At 36.4% G+C, this 14,466-nt stretch overlaps 1 protein-coding gene across 3 annotated transcripts in view; it reads left to right on the plus strand.

Moving 5' to 3' along the window:
- Positions 1 to 14,466, plus strand: part of TMEM161B (transmembrane protein 161B) — an 83,160-nt gene that overhangs the window by 40,752 nt on the left and 27,942 nt on the right. For 2 of the 3 annotated variants that reach the window (XR_013925065.1, XM_080373051.1), the window contains exons 6-10: positions 7,157 to 7,308; positions 7,851 to 7,911; positions 9,612 to 9,752; positions 13,019 to 13,132; positions 14,251 to 14,425. Coding sequence is in view for 2 of the 3 variants with exons in the window: in XM_080373051.1 (XP_080229177.1) it covers positions 7,157 to 7,308; positions 7,851 to 7,911; positions 9,612 to 9,752; positions 13,019 to 13,132; positions 14,251 to 14,425 (643 nt within the window). In the remaining variant the exon portion in view is untranslated. The remainder of the gene's footprint in view (positions 1 to 7,156; positions 7,309 to 7,850; positions 7,912 to 9,611; positions 9,753 to 13,018; positions 13,133 to 14,250; positions 14,426 to 14,466) is intronic. The other variant, XM_080373052.1, reaches the window with a different exon arrangement.

Raw genomic sequence — 14,466 nt, forward strand, 5'->3', positions numbered from 1 at the left:
CGTGCATGCAAGCAGAGCAAAATAAGGAATTAATTAACTGCTTCCCATGGGCAGGCGAGTTCAGCCAACTCCAGGACAGCAGGGCTCTGACATGTGTAGTGGTTACTTGGGAAGACAAATGCCAAATACTGAATGTACCCTCTTCCTCTTTCTTAACCCAGCTTATATACTGAGCAGGACTTTCTATGGTACGGAGTATCCCTTGGGTCAGCTGTGGTCAGCTGTCCTGGCTGTGTTGCTGCCCAGCTCCTTGGACCCCTCCAGCCCTCTCCCTGGCAGGGCATGAGAAACCAAAAAGTCCTTGACTTAGTACAAAAATTACCCAGCTACAACCAAAACCATTGGTGTGCTCTCTCAGCATTGCTGTCACACCAAATCACACCCAGCACTGCACCAGCTACTAAGAAGAAAATAAACTCTATCCCAGCTGAAACCTGGATGAAAAATATGCATGATATGAAAATATGAAAAAATCATACATGCATGAATTCATAATTTTAAAATGCAGTCAAGACACTCTCACAGAGTTTAGAGAAAATAAAATATATAGAGAGTTGTAGGAGCTGAGGTGGTGTGTTTTCAAAGCTCTGTGAAAAACTAAACTCCCCTCTGAAACTGGGAGAAACAAAAGCAGAGTATTTAGGAAACGGGCCATGTCAAACCATAAGAAGCAGCATCTGTTGTGTTTGTTTTTATTGGAGAAGGCAATGTCACACATGGATGCTTGTACAGTAATTAACTGCTTTCCACAGACCAATCCAGACGTACACTTTAGGGAGGAAAACTGCCTTTTAAAGACGTGATAGGTGTTAAAGCAATGGAATTGAATAAAGGCCTGCAAGAGTGTAGGCTATGGAAAAGTGAGTTAGAAAATGAATTTCTGCAACTCCTCTGCTCCCTCAAAAGCTGAAAACCAGATAAAGTGCTAATTTAGGGTTGATACAGCACTTGAATATTCAAAATTGATGAATCTCTATAAATGCCTGGTCTTCAATAGAGATTCTTACTATGTTGAGGGTTTTTTTGGTGTGTGTTAGCAGTAGCTGGTGGTATTACGTAAAGCCTTTGAACTCTCATGTTTGGTTGTATTTGGCTAACAGTTCTGGATGTGCTTAAATACTTGTCTGCACTTGATAGGTATTAAAATGTGTGCTGCCTGTATGATAAGGTCAGGAGTTCCTTTTCTAAGTAGGCTGAAGTATAAATGATATCCAGAATTTTCCTTGTAATGAGTGAGAGCTTCCTTGGAGAGGGAGTCGAGTCATATTGGGAGGGGAGGGGGAGAAGACTGTTAGTAGCTTGCTTCCAGACCAGGTGTTTCTCCTTTGACTTGTCAGCGGACAGGTCCACAGTCCAAAAGGTGGTTTTTCTAGTCTGCTAGGTAGTGACAGGAAAGTTGATGTCTGGCTCGTGCACTTTATAATGGTATTACAGTTACATTACAGCCGTAATATAGCTGTTGCACTGCCTTCGTTTTACTTGTTTGGCTGAAGTCTGGAATTCTAGTTTAATCTTGGCAGAGGAAAGGAGACAGAGGCAGCTACTGCTTAAGAAATCAGAAATGAAAGCCAGCACCTTCGACTCCCGTTTTGAGCATGAAGGGGAGGTTAATAGAACTAATGGAAAAGCAAGCTTCAAATACTAAAGCCACAATGCACTCTTAGATTTGTGGGTGGCAGCACCCCATTTGCTTCATCTTCCAAATCTTGGGTATAGCCAACTTAAATAATACTACAGTGGTAGCTGTGGATTATATATATTGTAGGAAAATTTACTGCGATAATTTTTTCTCACAGTGGTGTTTGAATACAGTCCTAATCACTGCTTTCATTGGGTCATCAATTCAGGGCAAAGCCAAATGCAGAAATTAGGGAAGATAAGTCACCTGGCAGCACAAGCTTTTCAGTCTCAGTAGTGTGAACATGCAAGACGGTATTACGGTCTTTTTTTGATTGTTTCTTTCTCACCTGCCATTTTTATATGAATTGAGCTTAAACCAACATGCCCAGTTCTATCCTAATCTGACTGCAGTATTGGAGATCTAATTGCACTTTTGGACCTGGAGGAGATTGAAAGAGACCTACTGTATTCCCTGCATGTTAAAAGCACATTAGCTATATTTTCTCACTAGCCTTTCTACATTACTGAAAGGGAAGTAGGACCAGATAGAATAGTATTAAAAGTGAAAGATCATGTGCTAAAGCTACATTTTATTTAACAAGCTGTTAATTGCATGCTTTAGCATTTTTGTACCTAGGCATGTATTGTCTAAGGGACCAATACTGTTTTGGGTTTTGGTAATAAGTATATTTTGGTGAGGAAATTCTTGAGGACTTCTCCAACCTTTCTCTCAGCCCAACAAACCGATAGAAGTTAAAGTTTAAAATTCGTGTGGCATTTCTAAAAACATAAGGAAATTTGGGAAAGCCTAGAGAAGAATGGTCTGATAAGTAGGACCAGGCCTTCAGAAATAAAAAAAAATTCTGGGAAATAGGAAACCTGTATACAACTGTAACCTCATATAATCACTTACCTAGTACTACTTTTGAATAGTCATTTATTAATTATACAAAAGAGTCAAATAGTCAGAACTAGTTTCCTGCCACTTTTTACTTTGGAAACTTTGGTTTCCTTTTTTGTCCTGTGGTATTAAATAGATCTTGGTTTTATTGGAGGCTTCTGTATGGAGCAGGTGATTTTGTAGAAAACCTCATGGAGTCACTGCCTCCTCATATTGAACAGGGCTTTGCTTAATTACCTGTATGGTTCCTGGACTGATGGGATGAAGTAGTGTGCTTCTGTGCAGTCTGAGGGATTAGTGATAAGCAGAAGGCTGCTGTACTAGCAAGTACGGTCTAAACTTCATGTTAGAGTTAACATCTCCATAAATATGTTAACTTACATTACAGCTTTATGGGTGAAGGAGGATGGTAGGTGCAAAGAGTGATACATAGAGATACTGATAATAGTGCTTGGGATCAGTTGCAACCTAGGCAGGTGGAAAGAAATTTCAGAAGAAAACTGGTTAATTCACGTGTTGTGACATCAGGCCCCTGGGATACTTAAGACTACTTTAAAACTTACACAGTTATTTACTAATTCAGTACATCAGGACCAGAAATGATTCATCATAATCTAAATGTTAGAAAAAATTGGTTGCCTCTGTATTTTCAATTGAAAGCAGTCAATGTGATAGGTCAAGCATTAGTTCTAGAATGGTTTTGTGTTATGATGAAAGATGTTTCTTGTGTTTCATGGCTGTGTATTAAGAGGTGATAGTTTGTACTAAGGATTTGGCTGACGGAATGGCTGAAAGAAGCTTGGGGAAGTTGGAGAGGATGATTGGTGGGGTTTTTTCAGTTGCTTCAGTGCAGTAATCCGTTATTGGCATCTTTAAATGTTCTTAGTGTAGATACTCAGAAAAATTCTAGAAACTAATCTAGGCTATACATGTGTTTTAACATAAATTTAGTCTAAAAGGAATAGTACATAAATTTAGTATTTGAGTTCCAGTGTTAAGAGTATGTTGTCATTACATTGATAGTAGTAGTGCTAGGCAAACCTGTGTTTCCTGTGCTGAAATGTTTGTGCAGCTGCATGAGCAGGTACCTCAGTGACAGATGCTAGATTCCTCTTCCAGACCAGGGAGATGCTCCAGTGGCAGCTCATGCTCAGCCTACCCATGGTAAGGCTGGGTATGGCAGGGGTGTCTGCATGTGTCCCTCGTCCTGCTGAACTGAGTGTGAACCTCACAGTTTGTAGCATGGATAAGTACTTCCAGGACAAGGAACTCTGTTTTTAGCAGAACAGAAAAACAAATCTGTAAATGGCTAGATAGTTTCAGGAAGACTCAAAAGATGTTTCTTGGAGGCAGCATTTAGAAGGCTTACTGTACAACCTGCTTGATGTTTAATATTTTTGAAAGGCTGCAGGATACTACGTTTCTTGATCATTTTTTGTGCTGATAAGCCTGCAGGCACTGAAGAGTTTCCAATACCTGAAGAGGAGTAACAAAACAAAGATGTTGAGGGTTTTTTTTAAGACTGATTATTGATCATGACCTGCTGATTGTGAATTTTGGATTAAAAATTAGTTTTGCAATGTTTCTTGCAAAAGCAGTTTGTGAAAACTCATTGTGGTGCAGGCCACAATGTTTTAATTACTGTTTTTCTATTATTTGTGTACAGTTTGTTGCAGATAGTAACTATTCACAGATTGATGATTTCTGTTATTTTGGAATTTGGAAAGATGGTTTCTGTCAGAACAGATATTCAAAATTAGCAAACTGAATTGTTGATTATGAATTTAACAATTGCAGACAGCTTACTTGGCAAAGGAGTGGATTTGTAAAATAACAACATGTTTTACTGGTGGGAGGAAGAATGTGCATGAGGATGGAGTGGGACAGACTATACTGAGAAGTGATCCATCTTAACAGTAGTGTGTGTCTAAATTATGATACATATGCAGCTATTTAGAATGTATCACTGGAAACAACTAAGTTGGGTTACTTAAATTTTTTACTATAAACTTAAAACAGTGTTGTATGCGGTAAGTTCTGTTGCAAAGACAAAGTATGTAGGAAAACTAATGTGGCAAAGCAAAAGTAAGATATTTCTCAGCTGGAAAGCTATCTGTTACCTGAAAAGGTTTAAGTAAGCTGATTCATTGGTAGGTTAGTAAATTTGACTGGCTACTTCTGGAAATATATTGATGGCATAGCAAAGGCAAGTGACAGTCTTCTCTTGACTTAAGGTTGATCTAGGGAAAGTCATTCATCAAGTACCTTAAAATAACCTCAGCCTTAAACTATAATTTTTTCTACATAAGTGCAATCAGAAATAGTATAGAAGAGTTTATTTGGTTGTCAACTGTGACTCCAAAAATTTTGTGTATTTTAATAGAAACAGAACATAGGTCTCTTCAATCACATGCATAAATAGCACTGGACTATATCACTCAAAAACTCCATGATTGCAGCAATTTAAAAGACAAAATTCTTTTTGCAAAAATGTATAACATAAATTCTACAGGCAAATCACTTTTTTATGATCAAAAAAAAAAGTAATATAAGGTGGGGTGGGGAGTGGGGAGTCTGTTAACTTGGCACTATATACTTCTGAATTATTTCTTCAGTAGGTCCTGAAATGTAGGTCAAGCAGTGAAAGGAAGTGATGAAGTGAGCCATAATGCTTTGATTTTCTCTGTGCTAAAACAGGCAGCCGTGGTGATTATTCAACTAGCAGAGGATTTGAGTCAAATACAGTTTGCATAATCATTAATTTATATATCTGATTCTGAATCAGCACTATAATTGGAATTTACTGTCAGTATGCTTTCTTTTTCCTGGTTGCATTTTCCACATCCTTTAGGTACAATCCATAGTTGAAAACATGAAGTTTCTAGGGGGTTATAAATCTGTTCGTGGGTTAGGACTATTGGTCACAGACTGTTATGAAGTCCTTTGTATAACTTCAAGATTTAAAAGTAATGTGTTTTCAATTTGTGATCGATGCCCCAAGCGACAAAAAGACACTTGGTTTAAGAATGTATTATTAGAGAAGCAGAGCTTTCCAGAACACTGTATATATGACCTATTATATACATCTTAGGATGAGGTCCGTCTTCCTTTAGATATACCGGTTCTTTCTGTGAAGTATGAAGGTTCAACTGAACTTAAAGTTATTAGATGCTGTGCTTAGGCCACTTTATTGTGTGCATGTGAGTGCCTCTCTGCATATACATGCAGTACAGCAATGTGTCTATTAAATGCGCTGCCTAATGAAGTACGATATTGCATAATCATACAGTTACATTGACATCTTAAAATACTTCCAGTATTGAAGTTCAAATATGAATGAATATGTTATGCATAGTGGAAAAAAAAAAAGGGGCACAGTTTACACTTTAAATATTCTTTTTCCTTTTTCTTCTTGGTTTTTCAAAGGAGGAAGTGTCTGGAGTGATCTTCAAGTACTTTATTTAGATATGAACTATATATTGCCTGCCATCTGAAAAAAAAAAAAAAAATCAATTGTAAAGGGGGCTGTAGCTTTAAGAGTTGACAATATATCCTGAAAAATTTATTCTAATCTACTGTTTAACTTTGGAGCTAATTGTGTTTAGAAATACATTTGAAAGGAGAATACTCAATAAACATTTTAAAAACAGCTTGATAATAGAGCAGGTGCTGTCTTAGATGTTCATATTTGTGGCACTGGGGTTACATGGAAGGACTTAATGTACCACACCAGACCAAATCAGATTTTTTGAGCTGGGCTTTTTTTCCCCCCCAAGATGATCATGGGGTAGATATTTTTTTTCCTAGATGGTACTAAATGTGCTGCTGTTTTACTGTCTTTGGTAGCTGAAGATCTCACACACATGCATGTGAAAGTAGAGAAATACAAGTTTCATCTTTTCATATGTTTTCTGTTTAAGTAAACAGTCACATAAGAATTCAAGCAACAATCCCATGCCATTTGTCACAGTTTCTTGTAAGGCAAATGTACACTCCCAGTGAGCAGAAATTATCATAGTTGAGGAATTTTATCACATTATTGATAGAAGTACTTGTTGGAACATTCTGTTGTGTCTGTTTGTATGTATACCTCAGGGCTGTGCATTCAGGAAGAAAAGATATAGCTCCTCTGTGGTTAAAACCATGTTTATTCACTTCCTTGGCATTCAAAGATATTTTGGGTTTTGAAATTAAGATACACTAAATCTTGAGTTATCTAGTTTGATGGAGTATTTTCTCATTTAGTTCGGTATCTTTCATTGAAGATACAATTGTATTATTTTTTTGTTTGATTTAACTTATGTTTATATAATCATTTACATTTCAGCTGTGGTTTAGTTCTCCCAGGTTAATAGCGAATGTTGCTGCAACTGACTGTGTAAGTAAGCCTGAATCAAAACTGTACTCCAGAGAAGTGTATTCCTGGCTACCCTTTTCTGTGATGGTTATGCTTTACATATGCATTACAGTATTCTGTAATTTTAACCTGAAATTGGCTAAACACGTACTACTTTTTTAAAAAAAAAACCCCGTGCATCAGAACAGTCCTAGTGTAGATGACCAAAATACAGCTTTATAATACTTAAATATAGTTATTTTACAAACTTAATTTTCCTTGACCATTTTCTTGTGTAGTAAGGTACTGTTTTCGTTGACTACTCATTATTTCAAAGTAGAGGATGGAGGCGAAAGATCTGTCTGTGTCACCTTTGGTTTTTTCTTCTTCGTGAAAGCAATGGCGATTCTCATTGTGACAGAAAACTATCTAGAGTTTGGACTGGAATCAGGTAACTCCTTTCTTTAGTGTTGGCAAGAACTGTAGCGATCGCATAACCTGAAAACTTTATTTCCAGTCTCTGGTGTTTTTTGAGAATATTTGTGTTAAAGTGAACTCTATGTCATACACTACTAAGAAATTTTGCTTTGGAGTGCAGATTCTGATGGAGATTTTGTATATTCTCCCTGCTTTCTTTTCAATAGTGTAATTTTTGCTTAGTTTTTTTGGTTTGCTAATGATATTTGCCTTGCAGTTTTACATTTAACCCATTTTGCCTTTCATAAGTGAAGCTCCTTTACTGAAAAAAAAACAACCACCAAACCCCAAAACTTACTTTTGTAAAAAGTAATGTTACTTCTATAAATGTTCCTGAAGTGTTAACCAGAGCTGTTAATAATCAAGTTTTATTGCATTATGGTGTACTAATGAGCACACGAAAGAGGTATGCTAGACATATGAAAATTTGTTTAAAAGATGACTTGTTACCTAGCATTTTATTTTGAAAAAGGGATTCTGCATTTGTACTGTAATAAAATACATGTTTTTCTGCAGGATTCTCAAATTTCTCGGAAAGTGCTATGCAGTTTCTTGAAAAGCAGGGTTTGGAGTCCCAGTAAGTTTCTGGAAACATATTTGTCTGGTTTATGTGTGCATTTATAACTGAACCACTTGGATTTTCTTAGCAAGCATTTGTCTTGTATGTTTTGCTCTTGTAGGTGCTTATGATCTCCCCAATAATGTGAAGAGGTGGGTTAATGAAAGTAATTCATCAGTACTCACACGGAATTTAAGTTGCATTTGTGTTTTCTCTTTTTAATTTGGAGATAGTTTCTGCCCTGACATTTTGGTTCTAGTTCATAAATTACAGTTCAAAACTATAAACATTTTTTTCATAGCAATTCCCTTCAGCTTTGTAACAGTCACTTAAAACTGGTATTTTCTGCCATTCCTGTGGTACACAAGAGGATGAGTGTGCAAAAGCTGCAGATGGAGCTTGTGATGAAGTTCTCATTAGGAGTAAATTTTGGCTTTCACTCCTGTTTTCAGGTTGTAATAGTGTTTTCGTATTGTGCAAAAACATCTGCTTGCTACAGGACATCCAAGGTTTGTATAAACCGTTGGAAGAACATGCCACAGCTTTTGATGTTACATAAATATACAATTGGTGTCATAGACACCCTTTGTATATTGTGAAATGGATTTCTGTTACCATTCTTTCCTTATATGCATGTTCTAAAACGTCTTTATGGGGTATGTCATCACTGTAGGAATGCAACTTTGAATTTCTTGCTTGGAAGTTCTCAAGTATCATGCAGAAGCTATGGAATCTCTTTATCTTTGCGGAACAGACGTTTCCTCAGACTGGAAATCTGTGTGTGTCATTTACGAATAAACTCATGGGAAACTTAACTGAATCCCATGTGTTTCTCAGCCTTTCTTCACTCTGCTTTTTCTAAGCTATTGCAAGTTTACTAACTTCTGTATTAATTTTCCTGTTAAATGTTCATTTATTTTTGAACTTTTGCAGTGCTTTGGCTGTTCACAGCAGCAGTTGAGTTGGTGATGGTGTCTTTTGGTAGTTTATATGTAGTAGGTTAAGAAAGAATCTGAAACTCGTGGATCAATAGATTTGGTTTTGTTCCTCTTTAATCTGTGTTAGTTACATGTCACTAGTTTGTTTTTGCTTTTTTTGTGTGTGTAATCTGCTGTTTGTTAATTCTGTAATTCATTTGATCCTAGGTAATTTTTTCTGTATTTTTTGTAACATACTCCATAGTTCATTTAAACAAACTATATTAATCACTTGGAAGAGACATGTTAGTTGGCTACATGTATATTTTAGATATATCTCTGAAAAACTTTAAATGGATCAGGGTAGAATGTAGTATAACAAATATCCACTTTATCTTTGACTAGTTAAATTTATGATGCATCTTTTCTCTTAAGACATAATCATTGAAGTAATTCAATTTGCTATTTCTGTTATATAATTTGTTGTTAATTACAATATAAAATTTTTCTTTTTTTGTTCTTCCCTACTAACAAACTTAACATTTCATAGGCAATAGCTTAGGTTTTCTATTTTTCTAGGAAATAAATAGGTGATTTGTTGTTTGGGGTTTTTTTAATTTATTTTTTTATTTGAACTCCTGTTTGGTTTATAATAATGCTGGTATTCCAGAGTAAGACCATAGAATACTGTTTGCTTTTTTTATTAAATGTTAGATACTGTTGAGTTGAAAGTAGTCTCTGATACCCCACCCCCCCAACTTCCTCCCCAAGAAAATGCTTATTTCCTTTCTTTTCTTTTAGGGGTCCTGTGTCTAAACTAACCTTCAAATTGTTCCTGGCTATTCTGTGTTCACTTATTGGTGCTTTTTTGACATTCCCTGGCTTGCGACTGGCTCAAATGCATCTGGATGCTCTGAATTTAGCAACAGAAAAAATAACACAGTAAGAGAAACTATATACACATAGGTATATGCTACTCAGTCTTCAATCTTTAATGTCTGAAAATAAACAATACAAACTATTCAAACAGGAAGGTAGTGACCAAGACTTCTGTTGCTGCCTGCTTTTCGTATCTTGAGCAGACCTGCCACCTGCCTCTTTCTGCTCAGCCTGTGCTCTGCCAGTCTGTTACATTCTTTGCCTTGTAATTAGAGTCCCAATTAAAGGAGCTTTCCTTTCCTCCTGCAAGAGCTCCACCATGAACGTTTCTGCTTGCTGCTTCCTTTCCCCCATTATATCTTTTTGGAAGTTAAGATAACTTTCAGGAAGTAGAGGAGCAACAAAAACAGACATGTTTTTTCCACCCCCACTTCCAGGTGGGCATCATGCCTTTAACAAATTTAGGGCAAGAGATACAGAAAAGGTGCCCCAGAATAGGTCACAAGGTTCAGATGTTAATACCAGTTTAAAGGAATATTTTCATTTTCAGCCATGCTTGAGTTTGGTAATAAGATGTTACCTCTGATTTAACTATTTCTCTTCAGCATTCTTTAGTTGAGGGAGAAAGCTCCAAATATCTTTCATAGATCTTGAATTTGATGCTTGATACACATTAATGACAGATTCTACAGCATAGTCCATTGTGATCATTTAACCTGGTCACTTTCCTAAGAGAACCATTGTATTTTCTGATACGAAAATGCTTTATGTTGAGACTGCATTATTACTTTTTTTTTTTCCCCAAAAATGCCCAGCTTAAAAATTAATCTGTCTTTAAATTGCGTCCTTCACTCTTGGTAAATTTATAACCAAGTACTCTGTGTTATACTTGCACTCATTGTAGCTGAATGCATTCAGTTACAGCTGCAAGCTGTTGGCTTGTTGTATCTGCTGTAAATTTCTGTCTGTGTAGACTGTGACTGAGTCACTTCCTAATCTGTTCTTTTCAGCTAAATAAACTGCTTAGTTTTAAATTTTTATGGTTCTCAATATTTTAAAATTTCTTGTGCTTTTTCTTTAAGTATCCTCTAATTTTCCAACATCTTCCTTAATCTGTGGTCATGTGATCCTGGGCAGAAACTCTCTAAAACAGAGGTTTATTAATCAAGAACTAAAGGGGACATTAGTATCCATTAGAATAGGATTATGAAAAATAAGTCTTCTCTAACCTAATGTTTAGAGTATATTGGAACGGGTCATTGAAAATATCTTTGTGCAACACTGAACAAATTATTTTTAAAAGTCTCCCAATACTTTGACTGTTCAACTGGAACAATATAAAAATTACGTTAAGTATGTCAAAACTTGGTCAGATATCAGTGTAATTAGGTAATGCAATTATAAACAGAGAATCGTTGTCAAGTGATAGTTTCTAATTAGCTTGAAGAGATTGGTATTTGCCCTTAGTGATGTGTTTTTGTCAATGAGTAGATAATTACTGACTTTGCAGTTGTTTGACAGTCACTTAAAGGGAGTAGTAAATGAGGATGACATGTCACTGATACAAAGCTGTCTAATTTGGGTGCAGGAAAACAATGCCTTTCTCTGCAGTCAAATACATGGTCTACTTTTGAGAGAAAAACAACAACCCCAAAACAAAGAAAACTCCAAAGAAACAAAACTCAAACAAAACCCTTCAAATCCCCAAAGCTGCCCCAAAAAACCATCAGACCCCCAGGTTCTCCCAAAAACCAACCAAAAAAAATCCCTTCCAAAAAACAGAAGCAAAAAGCCAGAGAGGACAAAGCTCCCTTTCCCGTTCTATTACAGAATGGGAGACTTAACTTGCAGGGAACACTAACAGAGAAAAAAATATAAAAAAAAGTTATTAACTACTACTTCACTAATATGTTCAACATGATTAATGTGTTTTTTTATGTATATAGGGAGTAAGGTTTTTTTGGGGGTAAACAGAGTAAAAATAATCTGCTGTCCCTTTTCGTTTTGCTAGCTGGTTTGATTTTATTTCTTTAGTAGCAGTATCCTTCCCTGCATATATTTTGGAGTCTTCTTAATCAGTTTGTACCATTTTCGTACACATTCCCTCATTTCCCAGAACCTGCTTCAAGAGTCTTTCAGCCTCTCTCCCTGTACTCAAATAAACAGAAAGGGATTCTTGCTGCCCTTTGGCACATTCCAGTCCATTAACTCAGTGAGATGTCTTAACTAAATAGAAGCTCAGGTAAAATGGTTTCTCACGTTTCTGAAATGCTTCGGACTGTTCTCTGATGCTGTCATGTTCCCTAGCAACACTGAAAAACTAGTAGTGTTTGTTTCTTCATCTGAAACCAATGATTTAAATGTGTATCTGATGACATCTTCTGAAATGTACAAACATTTTAATGGTTTTGGGAAGCTTGATAGTTTGAAATCAGTAAGTTCTTGTGTTCTTTAGAATAACTTTTGATTACCTCATTTATTCTGTAGTGTAGAAGCACTCTGATTGGAGATGGAGGTATAGACAAGCTGATTGTGTTAGTGAGGAAGCACTGCACTAGCAAAACCACCAGCTCTACAGCTCTGAATTCTTTTGACTGTTTTCGTTTCATTTTAGTAATGAAAAATGATTGGGATCTGTGATTCAGAGGTGAAGAAGGATATTAATTTCAGGAAAAGCTCCAGAAACCTATCTCCACTTTTTAAGTCCTGCTGTCTGTCTTGTACTCAAAGATTTCAAGAGAGTAGTTATTTTACATTAACGGTGCAGTTTCATACAATGGTTTTAAAATGGAATAGCTGTGATGGCCTTTTTGTTTTTTCAGTGTATCTTTAACTGAATGTGAGTACCAAGTTTCATTTAGTCAAGGTTCCTAAGTAAAAAATCTTCATTAAACTGGGAAAACTGACCTCTGAGAACTGTTTCCCCTGGTCTATGTAGATAATGGAAATTAATCTGAGTAAATTTTCAATAAAGCAAAAAATAAGTAATACAGCAGCATATTTCCTTTATATAACTGAGATGCTGACGCTCTAGATTAAAACTGTAATAGCTAGTGCAGTTTGATGGTACACCATCGTATGGAAATATTCAACTGTTTGTAGTTGTGGCATCTAGCTCCTTTGGTTACGCTGTTTGGAATAAAACAAGTTTTCAGATACTCTAAAAGCACTTTTTAAAGCCACAGGCAGTGTGGTTTCACAGTATATAATATTACTGTTTTGTGGAAACGTTAAGTCATGGATTTCTCCTTTTGAACCTGTATCCCCAATTTAAAAAGTATGGTGATTGTATTTAATAACTTCCCCCCCTTTTTCTTTTCTTCTTTCAGAATATTGCTACATATAAACTTCTTGGCGCCTTTATTTATGGTTCTACTGTGGGTAAAACCAATCACTAAGGACTGCATTATGAACCCACCTTTGGGCAAAGAGAGCATCCCTTTGTAAGATTACCTTTAAAGATTTTTTTCTGGGGTATTTTTAACAGAGCCATACATCTGAGTAGTGCCCTGTGAAAATCATAGAAATGTGAAGGACTTAAAATTTAATAGCATCTGCTGTCAAAAGTATTGTGGAAGTTGCAGCTGAGCTCTAAAGAGATTCTGTTATTTTGGAAGGATGAGAATTAGTCACACAGTGTTGAATGTTAAAGTGGTGGTTCCCAGAAAGCTGCTGTCTTCTGGCACGTCCTTGGGAGGGATGGGTTGTTCTTCCTAGGGGTGGAATGCCACCTCACTGCCACCTTCTTGAACCTCATGTTTTATGTGTTGATGTAGGAGAGGTGTGGTTTCACTGCAGAGTCATGATACATTGGCATGAGAACTGACCCAAGTGATTTGTCTTAAGATCTGTGTGTAGATTAAGTGCATATGGAATTGACAGCTAACATATTTAAAACATAAAAAGGGGAGGAATTTTCAGGAAGATGGTATCTGAAATAAATATTGTGTAGGCAGCGGAGGTGATTGCCATTGTCACTATTAGTCTAGATAGTTCAAAACAGTAGTATTCAAATAGACTTGAAACATATATCATTAGCTGACACTTTTATTGCTTTCTAGGTCTAAGATAGGCTTCCGAGGTGATTCTGTGACCACTGAACTATTACATAAAACATAGCAAATACATGTATTTTGTGCTTCTGTTTTGTTCCTTAGTTTCCCTTACCCTGTTACAGCACAGCCCTCATTTATTCTGAGGCAACTGATGCACACATTTGCTATCTAGAAGCCTGTAATTAACTGAGCAAGCTTGTTTTTTAGTGTCCTGTCTCCATTACTCAGAATTTAACCATTTAAGAGCTGTTCTTGTTCACAGACAAATGGATACTAATTAGGATCTAATGCTGTAATAGGGCTACTGAGACGTAGCAGTAGAGAGAGAAGCGGGGGCAAAATGAATATTGCTTGCACATGAACTTGGTAACTGTAGATTGTGCCTTAAGTATTTTTTACAATATGCTTCAAGATTTCTTTACAGATGATACAAACAAATAACTGTAGCAGTTGGTGTCTTTTGGAAGATAGCATTATCGGTTTGTTTTTTTTTTCCCTCTCCACAGAATGTCAGAAGATACATTTGACACCTTCAGGTTGTGGATTATAATCCTGTTGTGTGCTTTAAGATTGGCTATGATGCGTCATCATTTACAGGCCTATCTGAATTTAGCCCAGAAAAGCGTGGATCAGATGAAAAAGGAAGCTGGCAGAATAAGTATGGTTGATTTACAGAAAATGGTAAGTATGATGGCACTGAGGTTACATATTTGGAGTGCTCT

Source organism: Falco punctatus, assembly GCF_963210335.1.
Source record: "Falco punctatus genome assembly, chromosome: Z".
NCBI lineage: Eukaryota > Metazoa > Chordata > Aves > Falconiformes > Falconidae > Falco > Falco punctatus.